General features: G+C 33.1%; 2 protein-coding genes across 5 annotated transcripts; one reads left to right on the forward strand and one right to left on the reverse strand.

Annotated features, from left to right (window-relative positions):
• The first annotated feature begins 2,160 nt into the window (after window positions 1-2,160).
• Window positions 2,161-8,517, forward strand: LOC114188151 (uncharacterized). 4 transcript variants are annotated; one of them, XM_085674810.1, is made up of 9 exons: window positions 2,168-2,480; window positions 3,006-3,092; window positions 3,209-3,852; window positions 4,713-4,901; window positions 4,984-5,075; window positions 6,927-6,986; window positions 7,080-7,149; window positions 7,455-7,658; window positions 7,786-8,517. In XM_085674810.1, exons 3-9 carry the CDS (start codon window positions 3,385-3,387, stop codon window positions 8,170-8,172), a joined length of 1,470 nt encoding a protein of 489 aa, XP_085530936.1. In that variant the 5' UTR covers window positions 2,168-2,480; window positions 3,006-3,092; window positions 3,209-3,384; the 3' UTR covers window positions 8,173-8,517. The 4 variants fall into 4 exon arrangements, with proteins under 4 accessions (XP_027932501.1, XP_027932498.1, XP_085530936.1 ...); XM_028076700.2 differs by having other exon boundaries at window positions 2,161-2,480; window positions 3,006-3,852; window positions 7,083-7,149; XM_028076697.2 differs by having other exon boundaries at window positions 2,164-2,480; window positions 3,006-3,852.
• Window positions 8,518-9,204: 687 nt separating this feature from the next.
• LOC114187137 (coatomer subunit zeta-2-like) lies at window positions 9,205-11,455 on the reverse strand. Its single transcript, XM_028075278.2, has 6 exons — window positions 11,327-11,455; window positions 10,673-10,832; window positions 10,435-10,582; window positions 10,237-10,314; window positions 9,556-9,640; window positions 9,205-9,465 (listed from the first exon to the last, which is right to left on the reverse strand). The coding sequence occupies exons 1-6, from the start codon at window positions 11,333-11,335 to the stop codon at window positions 9,406-9,408; spliced, it is 540 nt and encodes a 179-aa protein (XP_027931079.1). The 5' UTR covers window positions 11,336-11,455; the 3' UTR covers window positions 9,205-9,405.
• Window positions 11,456-11,710: the final 255 nt, after the last annotated feature.

The following is an 11,710-nucleotide window of genomic DNA, read 5'->3' on the forward strand; positions in this document are numbered from 1 at the left end:
AGCTTATTTGGAAGTTAAAAATGATTTTTAAAGATATAAAAGTGATTTTGTAAATTGATTTACGGTTATTTTGAGAATATGAGTTAAATTGAAAATATGCTTTATCGCATAAAAATAGAATAGAATTGTCATGGCTTAACAAGTATTTACTAAAAATATGAGTACAATATTTTATTTATATGCTCATCCTACACAAAATTAAAACATATATTTTATATTATTGAAAATATTATATAGTTTTTGAATTTTTAATATACTAAATAATGGAGATTATCGACAATGCTTAAGTAAATAAAACACAAGAGTGAAAAAGTTAGAATTGCTATTATTGAAATTTTTTCATTGTGTTCGTAAGTCACAATTCAATTATTAAATACTTGAATTTTTAAATTGATAAAATACATAAAAATGGACACCTTTAAAGTTGAGATACTAGTAAAATTAAAAAGAAATATCTCGTCCATCATTGATTTAAGTTAGATATTTCATAGACATTATTCATTTCAAAAACGGGTAGGTCCTGAATTATTCTTATTTGTTACCTGTTTATATTATTTAGGAAGAACACCTCTCCCCTTTTTTAATAAAAAATATTAGTATTAGAAAGTAAACAAAGCAATGAAATTTCTAAAAAAGAAAAAAAAAAGATAAAGATATGTTACAAAAACCTCTTATAAATATTCTTTTCAATTATAAACCATGGAAGCGTCCATTTCGATATATAAAAAATAATGAATTTGAAAATATGGTAAAAAATGAAATTTCAGAATTTTTTTTTCATACATATCAACGTGATGGAAGAGAAAAAATATCTTTTACGTATCCACAAAATTTATCAAGTTTTGAAAAACTGATGGAAACAAAAATAGATTTCTTCACAAAAAAGAAAATTTCCTCTGATGATTTGTATAATGATTCGTACTATAGGAATGAAGAAAAAATAAACAAATTGAGCAATGAATTTATAAATCGCACAAAACTGATAGATAAGAAATTGATTTCTCTCGATATATTCGAAAATAGAATTCGATTTTGTGATGATGAAACTAAAAAAAAATATTTAACTAAAAGAAAAAATCCTTTGTTAAACGGACCCTTCTGTGGACAAATAAAAAACGGTTTTTCAACCTCAATACAACATGAAAAAACTTACAAAAAAAATAACATTTTTATAAATAAAATTCAAGATATCTTTCTTTATAATAAAATTTCTAAAAAGAATAATAGTAATTCTCCAAAATTAGAGGAAAATACAAAAACATTTGATAAAAAATTATTAGTAACTACATTTCTTTTTAATCTAATCAGTCAATTTTCATTAATGTCAAGCTTAAATTCGCATGTACCTTATTTATTTACAGAACCTGAACAAGTAAATCAGGTCTGCGGACTATTTACTGTTATTATAAAATTAATCAAAGAGATTTACTTAGTCTATAAATATTCTCGTTTGTCTAGAACAATATTCTCACTTTTTATACTCGTCTCATATTTTCTTTCAACAAATATTCCATATCTATGAGTTCATCCAATCTAATATTATTTTAGAGTTTACTTCAAAGACCTTAATATAGACAGTTAATTCTCGAATAAGTATAATTAGACGGATAGATTTAGTTAAAAAATACAAGTACATAAATCAATTAATATTTTTAAAGAAACTAGTTGAAAATTGTAAGATTTCGGAGTTACAAATGGATTTTAATTTAACCTTCACTTCAAAATGAGAATAGATAAAAGTCAGTTCACCAGGGTCAGAATTGTGGAAACAAAAATTAAGAATAGTTGTTCCCGCTATTTGACTTCTAAGCCTTAATTCGAATTTGCATACATTTCAGCGTTCTCTTAAATTTCTTGTAGACTTTCTAATCATGGAAACTATCCCTCTCTACCCTTAAAATAAATCAAGAGAAGAAAAAAAGGACCGGGAATGAGAAATGCGAGCTTTTAAAGTTTGGAAGCGCTCACTAATTAAAGATCTTGCACAAAGAATTTACTTGCACTCGATCTAAATGAAACTAATTATGTTATTAAATAAAGTTTATTTGAAATATTTTTACGAGTACATATACTTGTAGTAATGTATTTTCTTTTCTTTTTTTATTATATTAATTTTTTTTTTTTGCATTTTCCAATCAGATAATCTTTTTTTTTTATGCCTCTTCCTTTTGTATTCTGTTGGAACACCCGAGTATCTCTGTTATGCTCACTAAGATTAGGTTCCCTCAGAGACATACCAAGTCCGAATAAATGAAGAATTTTGGTTAATCTGAGAGTTGAGAGTTGAAAGTAACGTTAGACATCTTAAAGAGAAAAAGAAAAGAAGAAGAATAGATGCTTGAACGCGTAAAAACTTAAATCATAGTATAATAAAGTAGTATAATGATTCGATTTTTTTTTTCTTTTTATAATGTGAAAAATGTGTGCCCAGTTGTTGCAGCAAGTATGATTGGTAGCCGGGAGTGGTAGAGTTGCGCGTGGTACGTGTTTTTTCTTCATTAATTTAAAATTAATTTTATAAATATTCTTTTTGGGATTCAGAGACTCCACTCTCCTCTGTCTCTGGTAATTTCCTTTCGTTCTTCAAATCAAATCAAATGTTATTACTGTCTTCATTATTTGCAGTTTCCTTTGTTTAACTTCTGTGGCTGATAGATAAATACGGTTTCGGTTATTTGTTGTTTGGGTATCAAATTGAATTTTGTTTTTCTCCGATGTTTGGTTAAGCACGATTTCACAATGCCATACCCTAACTTGTTCCTTCTTTTAATCAAGAAAATAGATTGCATGACAGATTTATAATTGATTTGTTAGATTTACATCGTTGCTGAAAGATTTTCTTTCATAATTTCCTACTTTGTTAACTACTGTGACAAAATAAATGATCAGTTATGTATGTTTAAATTAATTTCATTCACCTTTTTTTGTCCCTTTTTTCTCTTATTTTTGGTACGAATACCTGTGCTGTCTTTTCTACAATTAATACTTTTTCACTGCAATTGCAGCATTGATTTGTGATGAGTCAGGGAAGCAGGGAGCTTGATGTTGATTGTCAAATTCTGGCTTGAAATCAAAAGTTTTTCAAACGCCATGCCAGTGTAACTTTTCTCATATAAGAGTGGTTTTGAAGAGATGACTTAAAGGCTCTACGCCGGGTTCATTACGAGCAGAAAAATGAGTGATGCAGAAGTTCAATTTTATCCCGCAGGAACAACGAAGAAATCAGATAGCCAAAAAATTTATCACGGTAGAGATCCCAATCATGGAAGTAACTTTTGGACAGACGGGCTTATTTGTGCTTTTGAATATGTTCGAGGACAAAACAGATCAGCTAAATGGAGGTCCTCAGAGAGACTACAGGTTAATGGGCAACAACATTCAAAGATGCAAGCTCCTTCTGATGGTTTAAAGGAGGCTTCTTCTTTGAGACCGGATAAGTCAGATCTTTCGTCTGTAAATGTCTCACGGGACACTTTGTTTGGTGCCTCTGATGATGACAAGGAGAGCCAGAGTCGTCAGGCTGGGCAGTCTAGAAAGTATGATGGTGGTCATTGGGTACCCATTGGATGGGCAAGAATTTCTGAACTCGTCCAAACAGTTCAGGTTGATGCTGTATGGTCTTCTCATCAATTTGAGTTTGAGGATTCTGAAGATGATTTTACTGTAGCAGATTTGGCGGCTCCGTACTGGGAGCGTCCGGCTGGGCCTATTTGGTGGGGCCATGTTTCTGCTGGTCACCCCACTGTTGAGGCTTGGCTCAACAATGCTCAATGGCTACATCCTGCTGTTAGTCTAGCTTTGAGAGACGAAAGTAGACTTATAAGTGACCGGATGAAACACCTTTTCTATGAGGTACTTAGCATTTTCAACATTGGCAATTGTTAGTCTTAAAATGCTATTATTTGGCAATCTACTTTGGGATCTTTGTTTGCTAAAACTTATTTGCATGTACCAAATCAAGCATACATATAACTGTTGGAAATTAGGATCTTTAGTTGATGTGTTTTAGTACTAAGTAGAACGAAGCCTGGTAGAAGCCTAGCAGAGACAAACAAATCCCGTGTTATTGTCATTAGTTTTTTTGGAAAATGATAAAGAAGTCATTTAGTGGGAAAAACCTGCATCAAGAGCTTGAATCCTTGTACTAACTTGATAGTTTTAGTGTAAGTATATATTATAGCAACAAAACTTTAGGGATGTGATATTGTGATTTTGCCAAGAAAAATAAGATCTGTGAGGCTTTGTAAATCAAGAAATCACAAAAAGTAAACCTTGGGTTTCTTAGGCATTAAACCTCAGTCTGGATTGTGTGTCACACAACCAGCAGGTAGCAGTTTTTTCTGAAAGAAATCAATGTAGGAACATTTGCTGTGTTGTTGACTGTGGTATTGATACAGATTATTCATGGTCCCCCAAAAGTACCTTGAGCACACATGGTGGCTCTTCCGCTCGTAATAGGGTTGATTCTATATCAAAGGTGACATGACTAAGATTCTAATCTTGAATCACTTAGTTAAGAGAGACAAGTTACTTCTATTTGTACCAACCATTGGTGGTAAAACAAATATAACTGTTTAAGTAGACATTCAATGACTGGGACTGCCGCCCCCCGCCCCCCCCCCCCCAAAGAAAGCCTCCAATGAGTGACCCCATTGCGACTTTTCCTTCAAAACGGGTCTAAATTATTGATTGGAATTAACTCTTATTTGTAGGTCCCAGTCAGAGTTGCGGGAGGGCTGTTATTTGAGCTCTTGGGACAATCAGCTGGTGATCCTTTTGTTGAAGAAGATGACATTCCTATTGTTCTTAGGTCTTGGCAAGCACAGAACTTCCTTGTAACTGTAATGCATGTAAAAGGATCTGTGTCAAGGATAAATGCTTTAGGTATAACAGAAGTTCAGGTTGTTCTTTCTCTCTGGCCTCTATTTGCACATTAATATTATTTTTGAAAGCTGTAATTCATTCAGTGATTCCCTATGGTAGGAGCTTCTCTCAGCTGGAGGGTATAATGTGCCGAGAACAGTGCATGAAGTTATAGCACATCTTGCTTGTCGCCTCTCTCGATGGGATGATAGGTAATGACAGCATTTTTATTTGTATTTTTTTTTGAGTAAAACCAGGGTTCCCTTCATATTTGATGCCAGTAAAGCTCGAATGAAACAATATGTTAGAAACCAATAAAACGGAAAATGGCAATCTGTATTAAGAAAGAAGTGAAATGTATTACAGAGGTGTATTCTGCAATACCCGTAGGCTATATGCTTCTATTTCCGGTTAGGGTTTGGTCATCTAACTCATGAAGCTTTACATATACATGTCAGTCTCATGTCTCAATATGTTTTTCTACTTTCGTTTCTTCAGTATGAACTTTGTTAAATAAGTTTTTCTGTTTGTATTATAAAGGAGATTAAAAAGATCTTTTGCTATTGTTAGTTTACAAATATTTTCTTGCTACAGACCGCGCTTGAGAAAAAAATGAAGTGGTCCATATTTGCCATCATATCATGCGCTCATGTTTTTCCTTTCTCCTTTGTAAATAGTTTCTAGCACATATTTGCCATCATTTTATGCGTTCATGTTTCCCTTTCTCCTGTATAAACAATTTGTAGCATGTATGCTTGTGCATTGTGATTATATAGATGTCAGCTAAGTTAGCTAAAATGATGTTTTTTTTCTGAATTTAATATAATGGTTTCCTTGAATTTTGGATGGTCCAAATTTTATTTGATGTGTACCAATAGGAAAAGAATGTGCACAAAAGAGGAAAAATACAAAATAGGAAATATGTATAAAATGAATAGGAAAATGGACAATTGAAAATACTCACCAGCTTATATGAATTTCTAGAAGGCCTGAGATTCCGTGATAAGAAATTTTCAAATTAATTGCTTGTAGTGAATTTCAATCAATACAACGCTCAGAAATATCTAGTCATGGCTATCTTTGTCTCACAAATGATTAATAGAGTCAAAATGTTTAATAGTGGTTAGTTTTGCCTCACTAATGGTTGATATCAACCATATTATCATAATTATATAATCATATATATTTACTTTTAACTATTTATAAGATTAAGTTAATCATATTTATTTTGTTAATCTTATTTTCGGGTGGCCACTGGGTGGACCAAACCTGGAAGTACATTGATCTTTATTCTGAACTCACCCAACTCTCCATGTTATTGTGTATTAGCCCTTTATATTGGTGCGAAAAATTCCCAATACCAAGTCTGAAAACATGTTTTTGTGAGTTATATTGACGGATTTCTAAGCACAGAGGGATTTTTCTTCACATGACTCAGTTAGAAGGGGTTCCTTGCATTTTTAGCCTTTAAAAAACACCGAATGTGTTTCCTGACTCCTCACAGTGTGCCTGATTTTGTTGATACACAAAATTGATTCTTTATTTTTTGAGTTACCTGGAACTCTGGATGCTTCTAAAAGCATTTCCTAATTCTGGAAAACAAGAAAAAAAATGAAAAATCAATCAGAAGTAGGTTAGGTCTTGCTTCTAGTTACATAACTTCAGATGTTTGAGGGTGAGTTAAGTTTGTAAATATTATTATATGTTCTGAAAGAGAAGCTATCAAGGATATGAAAAAATAAAGTTACTCTGTTTATGGAACATAAAAAAGGAATATATGTGTTGTCTATCAATTCTGTCTGTTTTCCACAAAATACAGCAAAGTTTGGATTGCCAGGTTTGGTTTTGTTACATTTCGCTGTTAAATTTTGTACTTTAGATTTGTTGACTTTTACCACCTTATACTTGATTATACCGGGCATATTGTTCCTTAGGAATGACCTAAAGATGGACAAAGTACCTTATGCTTGCATTGATGCTCCAGCACACACTCTTTTTCAACTGCATTTTATGTAAACTTTAAGTCATGTTACTTTGGTTTGACATTTTCTTTAGTTTTTCAGGTTATTCCGTAAATCTATATTTGGGGCGGCAGATGAGATTGAATTGAAGTTTATGAACAGGTTTTTAAATGTGCAATGTGTGTGAATTCAAGTCATTCCATTCCAGTCCTATAAACTGTCTTGCACTAAGTTGTCAGTTTTCTCTTTGACTAGGAGAAACCAAGAAGATTTGAATCTTTTCATCTTAATCTTAAATCAAGAAATCAGAAAGTTATCAACACAGGTATGCCCAAAAGATATATCCCTAGACAAGGTGCTGATTTAATGATTAGCAGAACCACTAACAATTATTTTGGAAGAGATTCAAATTCTTAGGGATAATTTGAACCAAACATGCTGAAAGTAGTTTGATCTAGTATTGGCTTGTTAATTAACCAGATCTCCTTAATTCAGAAATCAATTAAGCTGAACTCTGGCCTAATGCTGCTGAACTCTTTTAATTATACTGATTTATTTTCTTAGTAGCAATTGATAATGGCCAAATCATTACACAGAGAAGCTTTTTACAACACTTGTGTTTAATTGCAGGTTATCAGAGTGAAGTGGTCACTGCATGCAAGAGAAGAAATCGTCTTTGAGCTTCTCCAACATCTGAAAGGAAATGGAGCAAGAAGCCTGCTAGAGGGAATAAAAAAGAGCACAAGAGAAATGATCGAGGAGCAAGAAGCAGTTCGCGGCCGTCTTTTTACCATTCAAGATGTCATGCAGAGCACTGTTCGAGCTTGGTTACAGGTACCAATGCTTCAGAACCTTCATTTAGAACACTTTTCCTACTTTCAGACAGTAGCCAGAACAACTTTATTTTACATTCCCTATATTTACATGACAATTATCTTGCATCTGCTGAATATCTATCCAGGATAAAAGCCTTCGGGTAACCCATAATTTAGCCGTATTTGGTGGTGTTGGTGTGGTCCTCACTATCGTTACTGGGTTATTTGGGATCAACGTTGATGGGATACCTGGGGCAGAAAATACACCATATGCATTTGGTGTTTTTACAGCCATCCTTGTCTTCCTTGGAGTAGTGCTGATTGCCGTTGGCATGGTTTACCTTGGGCTGAAAAACCCTGTTGCTGAAGAACAGGTTGAAGTTAGGAAGCTTGAGCTGCAAGAATTGGTGAAGATGTTTCAGCATGAAGCAGAAACTCACGCCCAAGTCAGGAAAAACATTTCTCCCAAAAACTTACCCCCTACAGCTGGTGATGCTTTCCGTAGTGGTGCGGATTATCTTGTCATACAATAGAGACACTAATACTATAATTGTCCAAGGATTGCTCAACATCAATCACTTTTGGTATTAAAGGCTGTTTCAAGTTTGAATTAAAGCATGAATGAAAAAGCATTTCTCTTTACTTATTCACATGCTTTGGTGAGTGTGAAGGAATCCTCAACCGTTGCCGGACATTGGTGGGTCTCAGTCTCAAACAAAGCCAAAACTCTTGTAGCCTTTGATCTATGAGTTCTTCAATGAATGTATTAGAAGTATATGAATTGAATATTTGTACACCTCATTGGTGGGTGCCAATTTAATGTACATATTAGAGGAATTTCTCTATAAATATCAAAGTGAAAGATGTGATTCTAGCGAGACTACGTTGAAGTGGAATTTGTAACTTTTTACTACCTATATTTCTGAGTAGAATTACGTTGAAGGAACATTTGCTAGTTGTTACCTCAAAATCAGGCTTCTATACAGACTGGTTTATATTTCGAAGTGTAATAATAAGACAGGAAATTATATTTTTGGATATATAGCCAGGTTTGAATTGGTTTCTAACTTAAGAGAGCTTTTAAAAGCGATTAATGATTTGATTTACAATTTACTCAAAACACTACGTATGAGTATATAAGTTTTTTTTTTTTTTTTTGCAGCATAATTCATTGAAAAGTTATATAAAAAATTCTGAGAAATTTCAGATCTGTTAATTAATTTTATCTCACGCAAACTGTTTTATTTATAAAACTTATCCTTTTTACACGTATTCCACTATAAATTTTTAGAGAATCTTATTCAACGTGACTCGTGTTCTAAATATTTCCGTACATTAGTTTCAACTCGTGAATTTTGTGTGTAAGCATCAGATGTTTGTATCCAGTGGAAATTTTCTTTTTCCGGAAAATTATTTAACATGGCAAGTGACGTTAGCAATATCAGCTTAATATAAACAATCAATTTCATAGGCAAAGCTGCATGATTTTGTGCTAAAGTAAGAAATTTAGAATAAGTATGTACTGAAATAGATTTTTGTGAAACTTAAAAGATAAGCTGCACGCCTTTTAACTTAAACTTTAATGGGTAACTATATAAACAAATCGACACAAGAAAAGTAGTGCCAAAATATTCTGTATTCTCATGTCAAGTAACATTTATCTTCAAGGTTCGATTGTTCGAGAATGGAATGATGTTCTGTTCTTATAAACGTTTGTAGGAAAAGTCAAAAAGACAAATTTCCTCCTTTGTAAAATGCCATATGAATCATTTAAGAAGGGACCTTGCAAGATGTTCCCTGGCTGTGGCCAATGCTTGACTTAGTGTCTGCAATGAAAAGAAATACACTCATTCCTCATATTAGTGAATTTAATGTCAATTTTCATTTTTGGTATTAAAGAGAAGGATGTAATGTACCTGTTCAGACAAAGGAGCACCAGAATCTATACTATTGCTAGCAACTTTCCCAGCTATAACATTTGGATCAGTTTCAAGAATGAGACTGCACAAAATATGAAGACATGAAATTTAAATGAGATCCGGGTGGAGCAAAGAAAAAGGTAGAGCAGATATATATGTGGAATCTTTGTGTTTAGCCAGGGTAAAAACATATAACTTACCTAGGCATATGGTTGGTTTAAAAATGAAAAGAACTTAAAAATAGATGTCACTGTGGAAAACTGAGCAGAAATATCATATGTATTCAATTTCTACCCTAGCTGTTGCACTGTATAGATCTTGTCAAAGTGACATTTATTTTGTCTCATTGGTCACACTCCTTAGCGATCGAAAACTGATGAAAGCCAGTTTGTTACTTGAACATTTGAATGTTTACAAAATTTGAATTCAAGAGTATCATGATGAACTTAGAAAGCCCCAACTCTGGTATTCAAGTTCCTTCCTAGCAGAATAACAGTTGAAAGAAGGTTCTTTTGCTTTCATGGTGAAAATTTACAATTCTAATCTTTTAACGGCAGAAAAAGAATTGATCTCCCATGTATCAAATAGCTACTACAATTTGCAAGTTGGAAGAAGACAGAGAAGCTAACAAACAAACAACTGAGGAATATAATGTTATATGAATAGCATATAGCATACCCGCCATCAGCAATTTCATCAATGCACAACAGAATGAGATCCAAGTTCTCAAGTGCTTCCTTCTTGTCCACATTGCCTCTGGAGGGAGAAAAGCAGTATAACATCATCAAAGGACTACCGTGTTAACACTTAATAGTGATAGATAGAAAACACCCTTGCCTACGATGCATAGATAAATAGCTAATTTAAGACAACAACCTGAGCAGGAGCCCCACAGAATCAAAAAAAGCCTGAAGAACTGTCACTAAGATAAGCTCGTTTTCATAATCACCACCGGTGACAAAGAAGTGAAGATCTTGGACAAACTTGTAAACAACGATGTTGTTCTCAAACATTGCTATTTCCGCTGCCAAATAAACCAAACACAGACAAATTTTCATCGATAAATCGTGTTAGGGCCATTCATCAAGTATTTATATCACAGAAAATTATGGACCTTCTGTGCGAGCATTGGTCTTCTGAGTCTTGGTGAACACAAGTTTCTCAAAACTTTCCTTGGCACCATTCGTTGGCCAGTCTTCAGAGAAGTATTTGACAGCAACACGTTTCCCATCAGAATCCAACAAAAGGATGTTCTTCACAGAAGGGCATGTCTCCTAAGAAAAACACAGGGAAGAGGATCAGAAAATTCCTCAAAGGAACCTTGTGAAAACGTTTTAAAATCTCAGCATTTCATCTAGCTTCAAATTATTCCAATTTTCATAGAACTAAGTGAATTAAAAACAGGTTCCCTCAATCTCAGTTCAATTGCAGCCTAGTGTTGGGTCAGATCAGACAGAGTAGTGTGATCCAGCAAATAAGCTAAGAGAGATTTCATTTTCGTAACCAAATTCAAATGACACAACGAGAACATACATAAATAGTTACAGAAATTAGATGACATAATTGAATTATGAGTGTAATGCAATGAATGGAAGACATGCATGCATGTAAAATGAAAAATGAAAAATTAGGTATAAGAAATATGAATCTGATCGGAGTAACAGGGACAAAGAAATGGGGAAAAACAGATCTGGATTGGTGCGAAGTGGGTGACGGGAAAGGAATGAAATTGAAATGTGGAAAAGAAGAGAGAAAGACAGAGACTTACATGAGACATGGTCGGCCGGGGAACAACGAGAGAAGACTTTCACTGAATCAAAATTTTCAATCTCTGTCAACTCTAGTACTTGAGTTCCCTTTCGTTATTTATGTAATAATAATAATAATAATAATAATAATAATAATAATTATTGACTCAAGAGAAGAGAGTGTGTGATTTAAAATGTAAATTGATTAAAAATACTGAGTATTTATTTATTGTCTATACAAGTATTATTATATATATCATTAATTTATTTACTCAATATATATAAAAAAGTATAATGAAATTAAGCACTAAGTAACAGTAAACAAGATCATAAAAATATCAAATCAGTAAAAGTATAAGAAATAATTAAAAAAATTGATTGAGAAAATGATATAAATCGACCAA

This window comes from Vigna unguiculata, chromosome 6, assembly GCF_037176805.1.
Source record: "Vigna unguiculata cultivar grain cowpea cultivar isolate G323 ecotype 2 chromosome 6, ASM3717680v1, whole genome shotgun sequence".
Classification (NCBI taxonomy): Eukaryota; Viridiplantae; Streptophyta; class Magnoliopsida; order Fabales; family Fabaceae; genus Vigna; species Vigna unguiculata.